Source organism: Candoia aspera, chromosome 5 (assembly GCF_035149785.1).
Source record: "Candoia aspera isolate rCanAsp1 chromosome 5, rCanAsp1.hap2, whole genome shotgun sequence".
Classification (NCBI taxonomy): domain Eukaryota; kingdom Metazoa; phylum Chordata; class Lepidosauria; order Squamata; family Boidae; genus Candoia; species Candoia aspera.
Window position 1 is genome coordinate 13,353,790 of NC_086157.1, and position 22,293 is coordinate 13,376,082.

Below are 22,293 nucleotides of genomic sequence, written 5' to 3' on the forward strand. Positions count from 1 at the left end.
TGTCCTAGAAACTTTGCATTTCCTTGTGCAAAATAGCCATCCAGAGGATTAAAACTGTGGAAGAATACAAAACATACCCGTGGCATATTTAGGAAATTAACAGTGAGTTTGGCACTGAGGAGGATGCTCATTGTTTGCCTTTTTGTAATCCTTCCCATTGTCTTGATCACATTAAATAAATTCTAATTTATTCTCATTCTATGTACTCACCAACCATAGATGTTGACAGGCTCGAGACTCTGATTCCTCATTTCTGAGGCAACTATTTTATTTCAAGACCCTGGTTCAAAGGAAAAATACTTTTCTTAAATGCCTGTTAAATCTCCTAGTGCCTTAAATTATCCAGCAATATTTTCTTGGGACACCATTTTGTTTTAGTTGAATACAGTATGCTGAATATCCTGTAATTGGAGATATTCAGCGTTCAAGTAGAAAGAGTTTGAAAGCATATATGACACATGTAAGATTTTCTTACTGGTGGTGCTAGAAGCTCTGTTTTCAGCTACCCAAACTTGTAAATGATAACCAAAGATGCAGAGTGGTGCACAGCCTCAGATTTCTGCCTAGAAAAAAGCTTTGGAAAGCTGTATCTTCTATGTTTGGTTATTACACATAGTTGAGAACTGTATGTGCACAACAATTTTGAACCTCCTGTGTGTTTCCTCATATTTTCAATCAAATTATTACATACTGGAAATATGCATAAGGGAAATTATTCTACACATTTTATGGTGCGCCGTTGCTTGTAGCAGTAATTGAAGTACCTTTTCCACTTATGAAAGTACTAATTTTATTTGCTTTTATTGCTTTTCTAGATGCAATTATTTATTTAGTGTGTTTTGGCTTTATTAAATTATGTTTACTATAGGAACATCATAAAAATGTATGAAAGTTACGCATCAGCCAGTGCTGCCCAGTGACCTGTATTGGAGGAATCGAGTGTTATTTTTCATATCCAAACTTAATAGAATAAAGAAGGAATAAAGATATAATCTATCCAAGAAAACAATGCAATTTCCAGATAACATAATAATACACCTGGACAATGTAATTTCATAAATCTTAGCTCTAAAATTTACATGAGCTGGGTGTTACTGTGCCATTTCAAGATTCATCATGTTTTGGCTGGAATTTGAATGAGAATTATAACTAAATGCCTGTTTTATTTGATGTGAAATATAAATGCCCCCAAGGGTAAATGGCATAAGCTAATTGGCTCCATGCCCCAAACCTGGACTTCAGAAGCCACTCAGGCATGTTTCAGCGTCATTGCTTATATAGCTTTCCCACTGCGGTAGCAAGCTGTGTCTGAGCCATGCGCTTCAGACTGCAAGCAGAGACCTATATGAGTGAACGGGATTGCATAAAGAAGGAGATTTGCCAAGGACAGAAAGAGTATCTGTGGGAGAAGGGTTCCAAGCCACCATTGACCTTGACATGGGGACTCTTTGGAGATTTTTCAAGGAGAGCTAAGAGACTTGTTGAATGTTTTTTGCCCCCGCATACTGAATAAAATGGAAAATTCAGAAAGCATTGTTGATTTTTTTTTATCCAGAACAAGATTTAAATGGCTTATATCATGATTTCATTACACAAATGACATAAATTGCCACAATGACATGCATTCATATTTAATGGACATTCAGAAGTAACAGACACTCCTCCCACAAATAGTCCATTAAAATTAGATTTCACTGTAGTCTGTTTCAAAACACAGAATGTTCTGTTGTTATTACAAATTTCTCATCCTCTCCACATCAAAGGATTACCCACTACAAAACTAGATGGAGAAATTCTACTTATTGCTTCATTCACATTCACTGTGTACATATTAAATCTGCACCATGTAGCAACATAATTTTAATCTTCTCATTTTTAGAGCATACAGACTTTTCAAAAATAGAGAACAAGCTCATATCCTGGATCCACTCCTTATAAATCAGAAGAGAGTTTCTTTTCAGTTCAGTTTCAGCCAAAGGTCTTCATATGATGGCAAACTGCATATTTTAGAAGTATAATTTATCAACACATTGAGATCTTAAAAGATAGTATTTCTTCCCAAAATTATATTAACTTACATCTTAATTTGAAGCAAAACAAAGCTATAACAGAATAAGACCAAATGTGAGGATTGTGGGTTCAGATATAATAGTAAGAAATCTCTCTGGAACCAATCAAGTCTCAGTAAAATATTTCTTTTAAGATGCAGTTCCATCTCCAATTAAAGACTCAAATGAATAAGATTCCCCAGTTCCCTCCTTTTACTTGCCCCAGCTTCCCGCCTTCATTTGAAATTGAATGTTTATAACCGCTTATTGGCTCTGCAACATGATTCCCAGCAGCATTCTTCACTGTCCATTTGTTGATGAGATGTTAGCCACAACACGCTGGCATCAGTTTGCTGGGTCGGTCAGTGATGTCTCCGTTTCCCACACAGCAATCAAATCTCCCCTTCCCTCCTTTACAGCCCATGACAGAAGAGAAGGACCAGAAGGGGTTTTGATGGCTTCTGGGCCAAACCTCTGACACCAAATTATGTTTGGTCTTATAAAGAACCTTCAAATTTCTCACATCTTTGACATAACAAGTCTAACATCCATACCTTCTTAAACAATCTTTTAGGGGTCTAGTAGACCTGAATTAATAACAAATATTTTATGATTTAATATTTTAAATCATAAGTGTATAAGTTCCAGGAAGCGTTGATTTTCCAAAATTGGAGGTTCCAGTTCTTCCTTCTACAGATCAAACCTAAAACTATACTAACTTTTATTTCACTTTTTAATACCTTGCTATATTTACTATAAAATCGAATTGTTGGTTTCCATTCAAGCAAAGCTAAAATCACGGGTACCTTTGAGGCTGCTAAATACTGTTTAGGCCATACTGTTTAGATTGTACATTTTAGGTGAATACATTGCCAAACATATGTTGAAAGCAAGTCAGAATCAAAAGGTAATGTCTCAAAATCTTTAAAACAGCCATTAAAAATCAATTTATTTAAAGTATTAATCCCAAGGATTATAATATCCTTATTTATGGATTTATTTATTTGATTTTTATCCTGCCTTTATTTTTACCCTTGGATGCTGTACATAACGCCCCTTGCTCCCATTTTCCCCCTAACAGCCACTGCGAGTTGGGCTGAGAGTAGTGGCTGGCCCAAGTCACCCCTTTGGCTTCCACTCATGGTCTCCTAGTTTCTAGTCCAGCGCTGGACCCACCACACCTCACTGGCTCTTAAGCTATACCAAAAGCAACAGATTACTTATTCCAATTAATAACTTGAACAAGCTTTGGTAATAACTTTACCTAATTATCAAGAGGAGCCAAAATATCATTGGCATATAAAATTTATTTGAAACTAGTGTGACTCCCAGCTCCTGCCAACCTAGCAGTTCGAAAACATGCAAATGTGAGTAGATTAATAGGTACTGCTTCGGCGGGCAGGTAACGGTGTTCGGTTTAGTCATGCCGGCCACATGACCACGGAAGTGTCTACGGACGAACACCAGCTCTTTGGCTTTGAAACGAAGATGAGCACCGCCCCCTAGAGTCGGACACGACTGGACTTATGTCAAGGGAAACCTTTACCTAGTGTGACTTAACCTATCTAGCATTGCATTCCCAGTGCTTCCCACTTTCTTCAGCCTATCTTATGTTTTAGTAACTGGCTCCACAAGGGTTCATTTGTAAGGTGAAAGCCTGGTTTGGGGGCATTGTTGGATTATGTCCATGCTATTGATCTGTGCTTGTTTTTATTGTTGCCTCACTGTGATAGGTAGAAAGGCAGAAGGTCCCTCACCCAATGAATGCAGATCCCCCTTCTGTTTTGCAGCTGAAAAGCGCTGAGGAGAATCTGACCTACGCTGAACTGGAGTTGCTGAAGCCTCACCAGGAAGCGAAAGGGGTTTCTTCCGTTACTGTTTACGCCCAGATTCTCTTTGAGGAAAACAACATGTAAATGCACATAACCAAGACACAGCCTGTTGACCGGGAGTATCAAATTATTTCTTTGCTACATACAGCATATATGCAACATCCTTTAGTAGTGGTTCCGTTCCTGTTCAGTTGGATGAGATTTTAAGACTGTGCTTCTAGGAAATGATTCTCTTTTCATTGGAGAGGAGGGCTGAATCTTCCATTCTGCTCTTTTTTTTGCAGTGCCAAAGATGACCTTGATTTTGTTTGTGGCCAGTTGCAAAAGCTTCCTTTGGGTTGGTGAGAAATGGCTCCTTTTTACGTATGTTGCCAGTCCATCCACCCAGGCTTGCAATTATTTGGTCCCACCTAATGTAGCCATGAGGGACGCGGTGGCGCTGCGGGTTAAACCGCTGAGCTGCTGATCGGAAGGTTGGCGGTTCGAAACCGCGCGGCGGGATGAGCTCCCGTGTCTAGTCCCAGCTCCTGCCAACCTAGCAGTTCGAAAACATGCAAATGTGAGTAGATCAATAGGTACCGCTTTGGCGGGAAGGTAACGGCGTTCCGTGTCGTCATGCTGGCCACATGACCCGGAAGTGTATGACAACGCCAGCTCTAAGGCTTAGAAACGGAGATGAGCACCGCCCCCTAGAGTCGGACACGACTGGACTTTACGTCAAGGGAAACCTTTACCTTTATCTAATGTAGCCATGGGATTCATATGGAGAAGTAAGAGAAGTGTGGGGGGGGAGAGGTTGTGTGCCGGTGGGAAAATGGGAGGAAAAGAAGGAAGATGTTCAATGACTGAACTAGAATCCCTCAGAGGATTTTTCCCAGCTCTTAGCCATCTCTTCATAGCTGGCCAGGCCTGGGATGATCTTCACTCCATTGCTCCTAGATGAATTCTTCTTACAGCTGCTTAGAACTTCTGATGGTTCTCAGGTTAGTTTTGACCCATTAAAGCAGGCCTGTAGAAGTGTGTATCCCTGTTGCCTGAGCACCTTTCAGAAGGGTGTTGATTCTCTACCCTCCCCAGGAATGTTCTGCTCACCTCAACTCTGTATTTCGCAATATAATTCCAGCAAGAGGCACGTCTCTCTGAACATGGTTCAAGAATAAAGCATAACCCAACTTATCAAATGTTTGATTCATTGGGAAACACAGAATTCGGGGATTGGATGGAGTGGAAAGACCCAGGTTCTGGGCCACCTCAGCCCTGGAAACTCTCTGGATGACTCTGGGCCAATCCCTCCCTCTCAGCCCCAGAGCTGGTGTGGGGTGATAATGGGGGTGCTGGACTAAGAGTGGGGCAGCCTGGGTTCTTGTCCACCTTCAGCCACAGAAGCTCCCTGGGCGACTTTGGCCAATTGCACGCTCTCAGCTCAACCTACCTGTGCAGTTGTGGGAATGAAAACCAAGAGGGAGGCACTGTGTACACTGTCCTGAATTCCTGTACAAAAGCCAGGATATTTTCTATAACCTCCTTTTTCCCCTCCCTAATCAGTTTACACACTCATACTCAGTAATCATGCATACTCTTCAGCCTTTCTGCTGCAAGAGTCTGTTCTCTCCTGTTTTCAAGGATAAAAGAATAAATTCATACTGCTTTCAGAGATTTTAGGGGAATTTTTTTTAGATGAGTAAAAGCAAATATTCTCAGGAATCAACTGGAAAAAGTAACATATCTTTCCTTTAGGTGATTGGCGGGATGAACATTTTGAAAAACTGGAAGTTAAACATTGTGCCTTTACATCAGAACTTGATTATGGGAATATGAACTATTTTATTGGCTGGGAAACAGTTGTAAGTTGAAGGTGATGAATGTGATTATAAAACAGGGCAATTTTACACACCTAAGATTTTTTTTTAAATTTATATGCATGTAAGAAATGTCTGTTAGTTCCTTTTCCATGTTATCAAGACCATGAAAAGGTATTTTTGAATAAATAAATCTTTTTTCATTAAAAAAAGGCTGATTTCTTACAGTTTTATTGCACTCCATGGAAGCTGTAGCAGAATCCTAAATATTTTTAGTTAGAAACCACCTGAGTTCAGTGGGACTTGCTCCAAAGTATTAAAAATCTTTTTATAATAGATATATAAGAAATCCTTTGAGTTTTATTTATTTAGTATCTGTGTTGCATTCTACCAACTTTCTCTTCCAACAGCCCTCACCTGCTCAGCTTTGGGTGTACTAGTGGGTCACAAGCTCAACATGTCCCAACAGAGTACAGGTAGTCCTTGACTTACGACCACAACTGGGACTGGAATTTCTATCCATCTTTCAAAGGCTTCCAGAACTGGCCTTCATGTTCTATCAACCATTTCTGTTAATGTTTTTTACTGCTTGTACTATGGGCCTCTCTGTGGCCCTTGGAATTCTTGGGGTTTTTTAAAACATTGCATTGGTTGTCAGATATTGGCCCATTTTTCCTCTGGGCTGATATAAAGCAAGCTTCTACATGGAAAGCGGACACATGTTATCAATGGATGTTAACGTAGGTTTGGCAGAGTCATTTTTTAAGCTACAGGCCCTCCATAATAGGCCCACATACTTGATAATGATCCAAATTTTTGATATATAGTTCAACACTACATTAAGGACTTTTATGATAATGCTATATCAAACAAACTAAAAGGAGGGAAAAAATGCTGCAAAATGTCATAAATAAAACAACAACCAGAAGTTTGACTAAGTCAAAAATCTTTTTCCTTGCCCTTTGTTGAAAAAAGACCAACTGTTAGCAGGCAGCACTTAATAACAATCTATTTTTTTCAGGTCAGGTATAGATTTATTGTTCCAGCACTGCACAGTAATTCTTTTGGTAAACTCAACCATCTTAATGGAGAAAATGGGGGAAGTGATTACGTGATGCTGGAGTTTGGCTTTCTTGGACTTCAAAGAAATGGATATTACAGTCAAATTCCATGTTCCATACATAATCAAAATTTTAAAAAGGGGAAACCTGTAAATTTATAGGCAGAGCAACTACAGAAAATGTCCTCATTTCCTTCTATCAAATATATAATTCAACACTGACAAATAATATATATGGGCAATTCAATTTTGTAAATCATGTGCAGATTCCCATTAATTGATCGATCAATTGATTATGTGCCATCAAGAGAGTGTTGACTCTTAACAGCCACATATATAGACATTCTCCATGACCATCTGTCCCTAACCTGGTCCTTAGGTCTTCTAAAGTAACTGAGTCCATCCACCCTGCTGCTATGCATATTTATCCTTCCAAAATAGTCATTCTTTTGGCTAATCCCAAAAAAGTATGAAAGTAGTAGTAATTAATCCCCCGTTTATTAATTAAAACAGAAAATAACATACAGGTAAAGATGTAGTACAAAACATGATCTGTGGTATTCTACTAGTGACATTTAAAATGGCAGCAGGTTACACGGTAGTCTCTAAGCTAGACCCATTCAAACAAAGAATTAAAAGCTGCTGATCAGAGTAACCTATAAATGCTTTCAGAAAAGTTCTTTTAGCTTTACAAAATTTATGGTAATATAATACATGTTTTATGGATTCAACATCATCAGACATGCTGGGCAAAACCTTTGGCCTAACAGAATATTTTATTTATATTGGGAAAGTCATCTTGCTAACTGACCAAATCCCACCCCTACCCCTCAAGTTGCTACTATCTCTTGCTCAACTTTCAGCTTGCAAATCACCATTTAGAAATATTACCTACATGCCCATTTCCCCTAGATTTTTTGTCACTTTTTTATGAAGGTTTTTTTAAGTTGTGGAGGATCCAACTATTGGTATGATGTACCTGGTGCCAGACTATACTATTTTTACTAATTTTATGGGTCAGCAAACAGCGATCCAACTTTAACAAGTTAAACAAAATTTGGGAGCCTAGCAGGATATTTCTGCTATCCCTGCAATCTTGTGACATTCAGACATATTATTCACAAATAAATAGGGCAAGGAGTTGTGCCCAGATTTTGTTTTGAAATGCATTCTGCCATAGGAAGGGGGAGGGGGAAAAGATGTGTATGACAATAACTGCCATGATGGGCTAGATGGAATTGCAGGAAGACAAGAAAACAGTTTTCCATGATTGTGTAAATATGTGTGTGTGGTGTTGGTGTATGCATAATATAGTTGGGCCATCAAATCTTTATTTTGGTCATTGCCCAGCAGAGCATTACGTAACCCAACAACTTGATTAGATCAAAGTTCAGTAAGAGAATAAGACAAAATGCTTATTTCCACTAATACTATAACTTTACATAGAAGGGCTATATTGTTGGGGTTTCTCTGAGCATCACAACTTCCTTTGTACGAAACATATTTTGTTGTTCGGGGCGGTGCTTTGGGGGCTGGGATCCCATCTTTGCCTTGTACTAATTCAGCTCCGGTTACATCAGAGGGGGGTACAGGGACAGGAGGACCATAGGAAGGAGGTAGGCATGGAGTCCAATTGGCCCATTTCTACTGTTTTACCAAAATCGGTGGATGTTTTTCCCACCAGCCAATCACATGCTGAAGTGGGAGGGACACAGATGGAGGATTCAGCCAATCTTTTTTCTTATGTGCAGCACGCCCGGCGTCCACACAGCGCCTCTGGGCTGTCAGCCGGAAGAGACCCGACAGAGGCAGGATGGGGGAAGGTGGGTGCTGGGAGCAGCTGTGTTGCTTGACTTAAGGTTGGCTGGAGGCACCTCAGCTGAGGAAAGGGAAGACGCCCAAGGGGCCGATGGGACAGCGCAACTCTAGCTCTCAGCCCTCTGTGCGCAGCCCCCTTGGTCCTGGGCTTCATCAAAACACCGGCTGGGGGAGATTTTCATTCTCCCTCCTGCAGTGAAGCGGTGGGATGAGAGGCCGCGGTTTCTGGGCGCAGTTCAGACCGACGGAGCCCCCCCCCCCCCCATCTCTGAGAAGAGCAGAGTTTTGAAATCGCCTTTGAAGACCAGGGCAGGGCAGGGGCGCGGGGGGGGGGGGGGAGGGAGGATCCTCTAGGACAACTCAGCGATTGGCAAAGTTGCTGAGTGGCGCTGTTTCTGCCCATCTTTCTGCTGGCAATGGAAAACAGCGGGCTGGTGCTGAGAGGGGAAGAAGAGCGGCTCCATTAGCTTCTCCCCATCAAGCCCTTAACGTTAATGTTGTGTGTCCTACAGTTTAGAGAATTCAGGCTTTAGACACCTTTTACTACTAAATACGGCCTGTTCTTCCACATTAAATTTTATCACCATCAGCAAACATACTAAATTAGATCAGTATGAACAAGTGTGTGTGTGTGTGTGTGTGTGCACACATGCACACACACACTGTGGGAGACAGGAGGTATCCCAGGCATAAGAACTGCCCTGTTGTGCAACCGTCTAATAGGTTCATTAGGCATGGGAGCCATTGTGAGGTCGATATGAGTGTATTTATTCAAGTATTAGATAACTAATAATATTCTCCTTAGGGTTGTCTCTATTAACTTATAACAAGCTAGTGGTGTATTTTGCTGAAGTATCTTACAAAACATGAATCAGAATCCACGGTTAAATGTGGAGTTTATTTCATATGTGGATCTTCATATGGTTTCCCCATATTATATATCTGTCTATATACATTCCAAATGTCAACATTTTATAGAATAGTCCTTGCCATAAGGGCAAGGATAGGATTCGGCATGAGACAGATCCTGCACCTCACAGTAATTGGACCTGTCCTATCAGACTGCTGTATCTAACCATTATTAAGGATAAAGGCAGCTGCAAAAATAATGCAAAAAAGTCTGAGTATTTTTGCACATATAAAGGCCAGCATGAGGGAGGTGAGAAGGTGGGAAGGCGGAGAACTTTTCAGCATTTATAAAGTGACTGATTAGATCAAGCAAAGGCCACAGCTGTACAAACTAAGGCATCGATGTGTGAACAATTTTTGATAAACATCTCAAAATATGACCATTTTACAGAACATTTTGCCAATGGAATCACATTCTGAAGAGTCTGTATTCTAGACTCTTCATGGACTGAGTGATATCTCAGGCAGCGTCTTCTAATACCATCCTAGATCATGTTCTCCCTGTGCACTTTGATTGGAGGGGGGTCTCTTGCATGAGCTCTGCCACCTGTGGCTTGGATCCCAGCCCTTCCTGTTTTCTTTGGGCTGCTGAGGCTGCCTGGGTCTGGAGATGGCCGTGGCCTCTTCAGGGGAGGGGAGCCACCCTAAAAGAGATGGTGATGGTGTTTTCCTGCTGAGGCAGAGTTCCTTGGTCACTATCACTCAGTCCACAGACCTTCCATTTTAGAGAATGGTGTTGAACAGGAGACGGGGCTGCAGCTGAAGAGTGTCCTCAAGACAGTGGATTATGTGGAACCCTTTTCAGTCAGGGTTCAGACATGGGCATGGGATGGAAACAGATGAATGCCATCTGGAAAGCTGCCACACAGATATCATGTACCTTTTGTGGCTCCCCCTTAGCAACTCTTTGAATCAGTGATAGAATTTTACTTACATGGCCCTGACTTGTAATTTGTAACTTCCGCCATCCTTCCTGTAAGGTGCTATACTTTCCAGCTTAAAGAAGGCATGCCTAGTGTATCAGCCAAGAAAGTAAGTGGTCAAGGGGAGAAGAGTGGGCTTTAAATATTATTAAAATGGTTTTAGAAACACTGTGTTTGCTTCTTCCCAAGGAGCCAGGGAAAAGCTCCCTTCCTACCTTGCTATTTGGTAATTGAATGTTTTAAGCAGCCTGGATCTTGGTTGGTTCTCCAGATGTGTAATGCTGCTAGTAAAGGTAATGTTCCTCTGCCCTTCATTCAATTCCTTCTTCGCTACGGCCAGCCAGGCACAAACCTTTAACTTTACTCCTGTGCAGATGGAACATTACACTTCTTCTATCCTGCTCCTGTCAACACCAGCAGGAATTCAGTGTGTCTCAGTGCTCTGAATATGGCCTTTGGGGCATACCTTCCTTTCCCATTCTGTATGACTGGGGCAGGTTGCAGTCTTTTCATATTGCAAAGAATTTATTTGTACAAGTGCTGGTCCAAACATTTCCTGCTTGTGAGAATGGGCTGGAGGACAATGTTAAGATTGGCATTTGTTCTGGGCCAGCCTCTTGCTTGGTGTCCTTCTCTGTAGCCTTCTGTCTCCCTGGATTGTCTACTATCATATTATCTGATCCCATGGAGGCTTGACAGTGTTGAGGGGGTCTTTTCCAGCAGGAGCTAAGCTTGCCAAGCAGTTCTGCCAGCCCTCCTAGCCCTCTGGAAAATCCAGGTGTATGTGGCATCCAAGCTGTGGGACCCCAGAAAAGCAAGCAAAAAGATATGAGTGAGTAAATTTTTTTTAGAAAGTTCGGATTTAAAAGAATTGGAAGTTTTGCACATTAGATTTGGAGTACAATATTGCATTGGTTCAGTCAACTTCTCTCTACGCTATTGGCTAGACATTGTGGTGCTGCCTTTTTCTCAGCTCTGCTATAAAGTAAGAAGTACAGAGGAATATTCCAAGCAATTATTGTGGTAAAATCCTTGAACCTGGTTGAAACTTGGCAGGGTTAATGTCCTCTAAAGGCTCCACCATACTACCATTTTCTTCCTATTCCACCAACAAACAAAGCAGCCTCCGGCATTTTGAAGTTTCTATGGACAATTTAAAAAAAAGCCAAATGTGTAATTGCAAATTGGATCCAATCCACTGCCATCAAGTCACATGTTTAAATCTTACCTGTCCTACTTGAATCCAGAGTCTTCTATTTCAGTCAGATCAGAATCTATCCAGAATCTATCCTGTAAAGGCCTATTTCTCATCAAGTTCAGGCCCCGGAATCAGCAACAACTGTGTCTAGTCTGAATTCTTCTTCTACAGGCAGCCCTTTACAGCCTGCAGATGCAGTTAGGCTCTGGAGACATCCAGTTCTGAGCTCACAGGAAAGATGTCCAGCTGGGTATTATCTCTATATTGAGGCAACTGGCTCCATATAGGTGAATTAGTCTCCCCAGCAGTTTCATACAGATGTTACATAACAAGGGCGACAAGTGACTGTGCCTCAGCTAAGAGTATGCAAAGGGTTGAACAGAAGCCCCAGCCCACAAAGGTAAAACTGCTAAGCTGCACCTCCAAGCCCCAGTTCCCCCACATTCTTTGGCAAGATAGGAAGGTCAACATACTGAAAGCTATTCCAAAATACAGAAATTTCAACAGGATCACATTTCCTATCTCTTTCCTGGTATAGACCATCCATCATGAGCCAAAGCTATGTATGTGCAAAATGTGAGACTAAAAATTAGTAGAAAGATTCAATATAATCTATCTTATCTAAATGTTACTTGAGTTGCTGCACCACCATCTTCACCTGCTTGCCTAAACATGGAATAGTAGACACCAATCTATAGTTGTTAGAATTGTCTGGATGGCGATGGCTTCTCAAGTCACAAAAATGGCCACAGGGGCTGTATACAGACAAATGGTTTCTTGCTCAGAAGTGCCCTAAGTGCCAACTACCTGTAAGGAGTTCAGCGGGCATAAAAAGTCCAAACCAAATCTATAAATAAGTTGTCCATGATAAACAAGCTAAACAAGGTTCCCCCATTCAGACATCATGTTTTGCAGAACAAAATACTAAATCAGTATAAATACTGTATAATGTATGAGTCAAACGTGATTAGAGATGAGCTCATAGTTAGGGAAGTCATGAATTCCTGAGCTGCCACCTGGAAAGCAGCTCCAGAGTAGAAGATTCCCCAGAACAGTAAGTCTGTAAAGGTAAAAGTAAAGGTTTCCCTTGACATTTAAGTCCAGTCATGTCTGACTCTAGGGGCGGTGCTCATCTCCGTTTCAAAGCCAAAGAGCCAGCGTTTGTCCGTAGACACTTCCGTGGTCATGTGGCCAACATGACTACATGGAACGCCGTTACCTGCCTGCCGAAGCGGTACCTATTAATCTACTCAGATTTGTATGTTTTTGAACTGCTAGGTTGGCAGGAGCTGGGACTAGCAACGGGAGCTCACCCCGTCACGCGGATTCGAACCGCCAACCTTCCGATTGGCAAGCTCAGCAGCTCAGTGTTTTCACCCGTAGAGCCACCACATCCCTTATTATGAGTTATGTCAGTAAGTCTGACATAATTCAAAATGTCGGCTCAGGCAAGAAGATGGTTAGGCCATGGATTGACAGCACACCAACACAAGCTCTCATTTCCTTTGAGAGCCCAGCACCTGGGATTCAAAATGGCCCAGCTGTTGATCAGACAAGAAAAGTGGCAAGGGAATTAAAATTATGATGAATATGGCAACGTTGCCTCCCCAGACATCAAGTCTCTGTTTTCTCATTTGATTCTCATTTCACACTGAACAGCAGAACAATTAGAGCTGATGTGCTGCTGACATACCAACCAGGATCCCCAATATTAGGGATGAGAGTGGAGAAGAAGGGTGGACAGAGTTCTCTGATTCTATTCCTGCTTCCTGATTAGATGGGGCATGCGTTCTTCAGCTCCTGTGAGACCGTGGGAGCAACGTTCCTCTGTGTTCCTTGGCAAGGCAGAGGTAATCCATACCTCTTTGTCTAGGAGAAATTTAAAAAAAAACACCACAGCCTGTTCTGCACAAAGAGGAGAGCCCTGATTTCCCCACAGGGCACTACACATCAGAAACAGGCTCCACTCTTCCACCCTTAACCAGAGAAGTATTTCTCTGGACTACTAGATAATGCATCTAGTATCATTTACCTTTTGGATGCAATATAGAAAATGTCTTTAAAAGTGACTTCTGACTATCATAGATGTGGTCCCTTCCTTCCCACTCTCCTTCACACGTCCAACAGTTCACTGGCAGGATGTGGCTTCTGCACCTGATGCTCCAGCATTCAGCAAGGGAACCAGTTGCAATAGGGAAAAATGGGAAATAGGCTGTCTTCTTGCAGATACCGAAGACTGTTTTTTAGAATCTGTGCACATCTTCCAACTACTCAGGATTGGATTCCCCCTTGGTAGCAGAGCAGAAAAAATGAAATCACATGCCCACGGGGTAGGGGAGGGAGCCAAAGGCCATTCCTATGTATCTCTATAAAAAATAACATTAATTGGGATGCTTTGCCATTTCCTGAACAACCCATAATTAGGTTAGATAAGAAACTAGCAGCGTCTAAGAGCTATAAATGTCTAAATTAAGTTATTTTGAAAGTGCCCAGCACTTTGACATTTTGAGAGTTCACAGTAATTGAGGTATTGAGATAAAATTGCTCCTGTTATTTAAAAGGTCATTATCTTCTTCACTTAGATAGATGGAAACTATTTTCCACTCTAGTGAACCGTTGTGTTTGGGACAATTAGGCAGGCTTGAGTAGATTTCCACCAGCCTGCCTCCCACTTATCACAGCTCAGGCCGTGACACACAGAAATGTTTGTATGTAGAGACTCAAAGTAGCCACTCTGTATTCTACTCACAGGCGGGCACCGAGGGCCTCATGTGACTGAGATTTCCAGACTGAGATGCTAAATAACCCTCCTGCAGCTTTTGAACAATGCATGTCAGTTTGTAACTGGCTGCTAAAATCTGTCACTATTCAGAAGAATAGCCAGGAAAAGCAGAGATCAATTTACGGCTGTGACTTTTAGCCTTCTTGAGTTCAATTGGGAGACAGAGTTCGGTGGCCCGAAGGACACAGCTGTCTCCCCTAATGAAACAGGGCCTCAGCAGGGCTTTATGGAGATCTAGCAAGAAGGCAGGTACTTGGGACAGTTGCAGAACTGAGTTAAAAGAATGCAGCTAGAACCCAGGACAAACTGGAGAGAGAACCTGTGGCACCACTTGAGTTTGATGCAGAAGCATTCACTGAAAATTTGAGGGTCAAGTAGGACCTCTATCTGCAGGTTAACTGTAGAGCTGTCTCATGTCCACAACATAAAACATACAAGGTGCCAGGTTTGACTGTCACCTTAGGTGAGGCCATAGAGTGGCTTCTTTCAGTGCCTCTGAGGTATCTGTGCAGAACAAGCCACCTTTGCTTTTCCATACTGTGTGGTATATCAGAATGAACAGTTGGTGCACAACATTCTTTGCTGATAAAGTCCTTCTTTCATCTACAAGTGGCTCAAATCACTCCACGTTTTGGCAGTTCAAAGAAATAAAACCTTGGCCATCTCTTGTCCTGTGTAGAGAGATGAGAGCTGCCGTCTCCTTACTCAACCACTGTCTTCTCTGAGTGATGAGAGCAGTGCTTTCCCTCTGGGCCAAAACAGACAGGAAGAATATCTGGAACAGCCTCTCAGTGGAGATCTGGGTGTCTTCCTCCTTGCTGGCTTTTAGGAAATTGTGAAAAGCTGAATTATTTTGGTGGGCTTCTTCTTAAGTTTATATGTGATGCTATCTTGTTCTTCTTTCTTATCTGTTATTTTTTATTTCTTACATTTATTTTTATTGTTAGGGTTTATTTCGTTTTCTATGGATTTATCCAGGGTTTTTATCCTGTTGCTAGGATTGTGATTGATTTTTAATCTGACCATGAATGTTTTAATTTTTGTCTTATATACACTGTGTAAGCTGTTGAAAGTAATTTGATTTTTTTGCAGTGGTGTAGAAGATTATTTAGAGAGAGATAGAGATATAGATGATTGATTGATAGATAGAAATATATAAATGATAGATGATAGATAATAGATGATAGAGATGATAGACTAGATAGACGGATGATAGATAGATAGATAGATTGATAGATATACAGTAGAGAGATGATAGAGAGAGATAAGATACAGAAGACAGAGCTTCCCAGTCACGTGACTGAAGCAGCATAAAAGCACTTACAATAAACAAACAAACAATCTCAAATACTCCATTTCTGGGAAAGGCACTCAAGATTTGTTTGTATCTCCAGACAAATCTGACTGAAACTGCAAGAGGCAGCTGGAATTAAGACAAGATGGCATATTGTTGGTGAATAGGAACCTGGATTGAGGATTGGGGTCCATCCTCTTTTGGACAGAGCTGCACTCCTCTGAAACAGAGCAGGTTCCCAGTCTGGGAGTGCTTCTGGAGCATTAGCGGTCATTGGATTCACAGGTGGCGGTTATGGAGAAGAACATGTTTACACCTGGTGTGCCAGTTGGGAGCCTTTATGAGCAGTTGGATTCGGCGAAAGTTAGCCATGCCTTGATTATTACCCAACATGACTACTGCAGTGTTCTTTGCTTAGGGATAACATTGAAAAGGGTCCAGAAGTTGCAGCTGGTATGAAACGTGGCAGCTAAGCTGCTACCCAGTGAAGGATACAAGGATCACTTAATGCTTGCACTGAATAGATAGATTGCTTACTGAAGATGTAAGATTATTGACCTTTAAAACCTAAATGGCTTGGGGTCTGGCTGTCTAGGAAACCCCACCTCCTGTTACGACTGGCTCTTAGGAACCACAGGAGGCCCTCTTGAAGATGCCTCTGCTGCCGAAGGCCTTCTGTCATGCTCTTGCACTGCTTCCAGGACCTGCACACATGCCTTCAGGAGATGCACTTGATCCCCACTCTCTTAGCATTTGTAAAATCTGTAGCGGCCCCTCTTTTGCCAGGGTTGTCATTATGGATCATAGAATTAGAGAGCCAGATGGGGCCCATGAGTCTAACCAGTGCTCAGGGCAGGATCCAAATTGAAGCATCCTCAAGATATGGCTGCTTAGCCTTAGTCTGCACACATCCAGTGGAGACACCTCCCTGCCTCTCTGGCTAATTGCTTCCACATAAATGTATCATTAATTTTAATATCTGGGATTCTCTTTTGGCTTTAATTATGCTAAACCTCTCCAGTATTTACTGAGTGAAAAGTATGATATAAAGAAAACATATAAACAAATACGTAAGTAAGTGGCTGCATTGGCCTGACTCTGAAACTCACTTTGGATTCAACTGGAGCATCCCTAATATGTTCAGAGCCTGAAGCTGGAAAATACAAATACCTGAAGTTCAGTGATGTGGCAGAAAGTGTTTGTCCCACTCAGAAGCTGGCCTGCTAGTAAACTATCATGGCTTGGGACCAGGTTACCTTAGGGACCATCTTTTCCCAGTTAGTTCTGCCCGTCCAATCCAGTCCAGCAGAATGGGCATGCTCCGGGTCCCGTTAACCAAGGAATGTCAGCCGGCAGAGACCAGGAAGCGTGCCTTTTCTGCTGTGGCACCTGCCCTCTGGAACATCCTCCCTCCTGATATTCGGATGGCCCCAACCCTGTTGGCTTTCCGGAAGGCCTTGAAGACCTGGCTTTGTGCCCACGTCTGGGGCCCCAAGAGTGGGAAGGCCCCCGTTTCATGGTTATGTTAACACCATGGCTTTTAAGATTGCTTGGCTGTATTTATATTTATATTTAATTTTGTTACTGCTTTTATTGTTTTATATTACGACTGTTTTTATTGTTGTTAGCTGCCCAGAGTCACTAGTTTGAGATGGGCAGCAATATAATTGAATGAATGAATGAATGAATGAACAAATAAATCTTGTCCATCCTTTTTGTCCTTTCCCATCTGTGCCACTTCTGTCCTCCTCCATGGCTGACAAAGATGGAGCAAGCCTATGTTGCTTCTGGTTCACGATGGCTATGCAATAAAATGAGTGAAAGAGGGGTGGGCTGACACCTGCCAGCAATCCTACTTTAAAGACACCAGTTTCCTATTTCGGGCGAATACAGCAGGAAGGGAAGATGGAGTCAGTCTATCAATTATGGTCATTAATTCATTTTATAGCAGTGTCCCTTTTCCCAATTTATTTTAAAGGTGGGGGGTGATAGAATCTCGAGAGATGAGATTAATATACTTCCACCTCATGATCCCTCTGAGTGTGGGAGGGGGATGCCACAGCAGAGGATGATTTAGGTTCCCACTCCCTTCTCAGCAACTTGTTCCAAATCCCTGATTTTTTCATCTATGTTTAAAAATGATGTGAGGATGACAATGACCAGGCAGCTGACAGAACTGTCCACCCTACTCTTTTGCAACAGCAGGTCAACGTTCATCTGTCCAAGACAAGAGTGAGCTTCCACTGGTTCTCTGGAAACTACTCTGGTTGACTCTCTGCCTATCTTGGCAGAAACTGGAGCCTTATCCTGAATTTGTCCCCAAGGGCAAGTACCCATTCCACTAATGTGTGCAATCTTATTTACACTTGACTGCATTACTACATCTATGGTAAAAATCATGGAAATTCACTTTGAGGTAAGCCTATTAAGATGCTTGCAATTTGCCCTTAATCTTTAAAAAGGGAGACTATATCTTAGGCTGTTACACGACATGCCAAACATGCAGGCTGGCATTCAAAATGTATTTACATATTTATACTTAAATTGATATTCTGATAGATTAGTATTTACATTATTTTTATTGTTTTGAACTACCAACCAATTCATTAACCAGAATCAGATATTCATCTCACACAGATGATGTTGAGTGTCATAAAAGTATAGCAAATGTAATTTGTCATTGTACGTTTACTGCCATGGAGCTGGACAGGTGCCTTTGGTTCCAAAATGGAGGAAACGAGGATTTTCTGCCTCTTGGTCAGTCTTGGATAGTGGCATCACTTATTGCTGTGCCTCAAACACCCAAATCAGTCAGGCTGGCCTTTTTTTATTGGTACTGCCATTAATTAATGCATTGTTTCTGTTCTACTCAAACTCTTTAAGTTTGTACAATTTAAAAATAGGCCAAAAGTTCCAATTGTTCATACAATTTATCATCAGTAAAGTTGATCTGTCAATGTGTGTGTATGTAAATCTCACAATGGTACTGAACTAGTCGTATTTTAGCCTTGGAGAGGCCTAGCTTGGAAAATACATGACGGTTCAAGAAACCACTGAGCAGGTACATCACCTCCATCTGGAATCATATACAACAGGGGAGTCTGAAGCCCTATTGCCATTGTAACTTTCAAGGAGGAGTAGGAGAAGAAACAGGTGTGGATACCTATGAGTATTACTGTAAGAGTCCACTTAATGGCGAATTCCTGAGCTGCATAAGCAACTTCAGAAGGGAGGAAAAAGCCACATTCCAGCTCTCAGAGCTTCCTCTCCTGCAGCTGTTTCCCTGCTCTGTGTCACCTGATAAAACTGTCTTTGTCACAACATCATCAGGAGCTCTCCAGCATTTCAGACCAGAATCTTCCCTGAACCCCTCAGGACAGGACCACCAACCATCTGTAGGAAAAGCTGCTTTTCCCAAACAAAGGCAGCCCCTGGAGGATCGTTTGATGAGCAGGAAATACAACTATATATGCATTTATTTAGTCAGCCAGGGCAAGAAGAAAGTTTATTTTCTTTAGCACAAACAGAAATCACATATCTACAAAGAGCATCCCAAGGAAATGCACCATGGCGCGATACATTTATCCTAGGCTCATTAAAAATTCCAGAGATATCAGGATGAATCATGTGAAACATTCTCCATTGTTTGATAATATTTAGATAATATGAGTTGAAAAGTGAGCTGAATTCCCTCACCCCATTTTCATGGATTCATTTGTTCCTTGGAGTGGTGATGGTAGAATGAGGCTTTCAAAGATTGGGGAATTTTCTCCTCAGGGTTAGTTGCCTGTTCGTAATCCGAGAAATCTTGCCACAGTTCTCAAACTGGTAGCACCTTCTTAAACTGCCCATGGGAGTTTACTATCTCAGCCTTGCAAGACAACAAGCAGAGGGGAGACTTTTAGGCAAAATATTCCTGAAAAATTTCCCCACCTGCTCCATCTTGGTTAATCATTTTAGGTCCTCCTGGCTAAGGCAAGATCAAGCCAGCCCATCCTTTGCTCATCTAAGGGATGAGGTGGATACATGTGTTCACTGGGATTTTACATTATTCTTATGTCAGTGCTCCACCTCTTCTAATTAAGTGTAACATATTGGTAAATTCTGCAGTTAACACATTTCCAGTTTCAGGACCAGTTCATACTTCTTCCTTCTACTCATCAATTGACCAACAGTAGACCTTTCCTTCTTCATTGCCAGCCAGAAGCTTGGAATAATTCCTAGGAAGGAAGTAGAGATAGAAAAAAAAAGAGTTTTTAGGAGTAATATGGTTGAGAGCACTGAGAACTTATACTTGTGCTGGAAATTATCGGAGGAGGAGGAGGAGGTGGGGGGAGGAAAGATATCTATGACCTTTTTAAGTCAGATCCATATTTGACAGAAATAAATCCCTAGGAATAGCTTCTGGAAAAAATACTAACAGAAATAACCTTTAGGTTCTAATCTCTTCCCTCCACATGGTGACCCTCTGTTCCTCAATAGTTATCATATATTCTGACTGAAATCCAATCCAGCTTGAAAATACTTACTTGGTGTGTTATCTGAATAGACAGGTCACACCAAGTTCACATTGCTTCTCGGCCTTCTGGCTAAGATTGTGTAAGGTCTAAGATTGTGTGCGTGTGTGGGCACATGTGTAGCTCACAGAGTGGTCAAAAGCCACCCTCTTATATCTGGAGACCGTGACCCTTTTTCTCTCTGGGGCACATCATGCCCAGCTCAGAGGTAACCTTTGGGGTGGGGGGCTGAACTGAATAAAGCAGCTTTATGTGGGAGTATTCTGTTTGCGTGCTGATGTTTTTATTAGGTCTCACAACATCATAGCTCATTTGTGTTTCTTTGGAAGACTGAAAAAAAAAATTTTTTTTCTCCCCTGACTGGGATCAAAAATGAGGACTTTCAAGCCATCAGGTTCAATTTTTTGGAGTTGTTTTGTTTATGACAATAATTTACTTACATGCCTTTTTAAGAAGAAACTAGTGGGTTCAGATAATTCAGGTGTTGTGGCACCTAGAATGGAAACTGTACAATATGATGTGGTCGTGTTCTGCAGTGGTTCCCTTTAGGTCAGATAATATTTTACACATTAATTTTGTTTGGGGAGGCTGATTTGACTAGATTTCAAAAAGCTAAACAAGGTTAGATCTGTTTAGTATTTGGATGGGTAACCAGTAGAAATCTGGTGCAGACTAGACTGGAAAAAGACAATGAAAAACTATGAACAGAGAAAATAAATACCAGAGACAAAATATTAGGCTTAAACAAACACACAAAGTAAAAATAAATATACACTATTTCTAGCTAACATTATGTTCCCTAAGCTTGCAGAGATCACTGCTCCTGAAAGAGTTTTCCCAGTCCCTTCTGGATCCCTGGGGATCCCTGTCAGTTAATTTGGAGGCTGCTGGGAAGATGGAAGGAACCCTGTTTCTCTCCTCTGCCTTGGTTCCCAATTTCTGCCCTTGTTTTGAAGAGGCAAATTGCTTTTCTCCATTGCAAAAAAGAAGCGGCCCTTGGGCAAACTCCTTGCCTCTGGAATCCCAAGCCATGTCTTGTCAGCTTGATGGTGGATTATAGCTCAAATGCTATATTGTGAATGTGAGAGGTGGGCTTGCCTGTCGATTCAACAATAGTTCAACAATAGTTTTTCTCCTACTACTAAAATAATTATTTCGCTTTTCAGCTAAAATGGTACCAAAGTTCAGAGGCATCCTAGTCAGGATTTTTATTTCCAAACTGGTGGGTAGCCCTGGATATGCTCTTGCTCCTAGAGGCAAATGGAGGCATTTGGAGGCCACGCAGGCCACGCTGTTCTTCCATAAGTTATTAACCAAAACTGTGGGAGAATATGGGGATGCTGAATGTGGGCAAGAACATTTCTGTAAAGGAAACCTTCTTTTAAGATTCTGCCATCTTGCTCTTATTGGTAAACTTTGAACTTTTCCCCATTCCAAAAACAGTGCTCTATTTTGTGGCCTCAGAGTGAGGCTGTGAAGCAGGAGGGGCCATATGTTACTACAGGGTGCCACTCAGCACTTCTCACTCACAGTCACTTTGTGCTCCTAAGCAACACCAGCATCCTGCACAACTGAGCCATGAATTTGTAATTCGTGTGCCCTCTAGTGAACATAGAAGGTACTGCAGACAAAACGATTACCTGGAAACTGCCAAGGCTGTGACGGGCGAGGGGGGTTTGCTCAGTCCCTCTGTTGTGCTGAGCTGCAGCTCTCGATGGAGAACAAACGCTTCCTCCACTTTGCCGCCTGCTGCGAGGTTAAAAAGGAATCATAAAATGGTTGGGGATTTTCATTTTGGAGATGGGAAGGTGGGCTGTAAACATTATTATTTATACTTGTTAACTGGAGAACAAATATATTTAATCCTGGCCTGTACGACTGCCAGAAGGGCCTGTCCCAATTGAATTTTCAGCCTATGATAGTTACATGTGCTGACGTGTGGTTATATCAATTGTGGCTAAATTGGATTTGTGTATTATTGCTTTCTAAATTGCATGCCTAGTTCAGCAAAATTGTTCATCAGTGTTTACTGTTTCAGTGCTTAATAAGATGTCCCAGAATACCTTGCTGTCAGGATATAATGCAGCCCATAATTGCCCAATTAAAACAAATT

General features: G+C 41.7%; 2 protein-coding genes across 3 annotated transcripts in view; one reads left to right on the forward strand and one right to left on the reverse strand.

Moving 5' to 3' along the window:
- VSTM4 (V-set and transmembrane domain containing 4) overlaps positions 1–4,574 on the forward strand; it is a 53,203-nt gene extending 48,629 nt beyond the window's left edge. For both annotated transcript variants that reach the window (XM_063304305.1, XM_063304307.1), the window contains one exon: positions 3,839–4,574. In XM_063304305.1, the coding sequence (XP_063160375.1) occupies positions 3,839–3,964 (126 nt within the window). In that variant the 3' untranslated portion in view covers positions 3,965–4,574. The remainder of the gene's footprint in view (positions 1–3,838) is intronic.
- Positions 4,575–19,285: 14,711 nt separating this feature from the next.
- Positions 19,286–22,293, reverse strand: part of WDFY4 (WDFY family member 4) — a 195,260-nt gene continuing 192,252 nt past the window's right edge. The window contains exons 60-61 of the mRNA XM_063304372.1: positions 21,821–21,929; positions 19,286–19,883 (exon numbers count right to left, since the gene is read on the reverse strand). Coding sequence (XP_063160442.1) covers positions 19,817–19,883; positions 21,821–21,929 — 176 coding nt within the window. The 3' untranslated portion in view covers positions 19,286–19,816. The remainder of the gene's footprint in view (positions 19,884–21,820; positions 21,930–22,293) is intronic.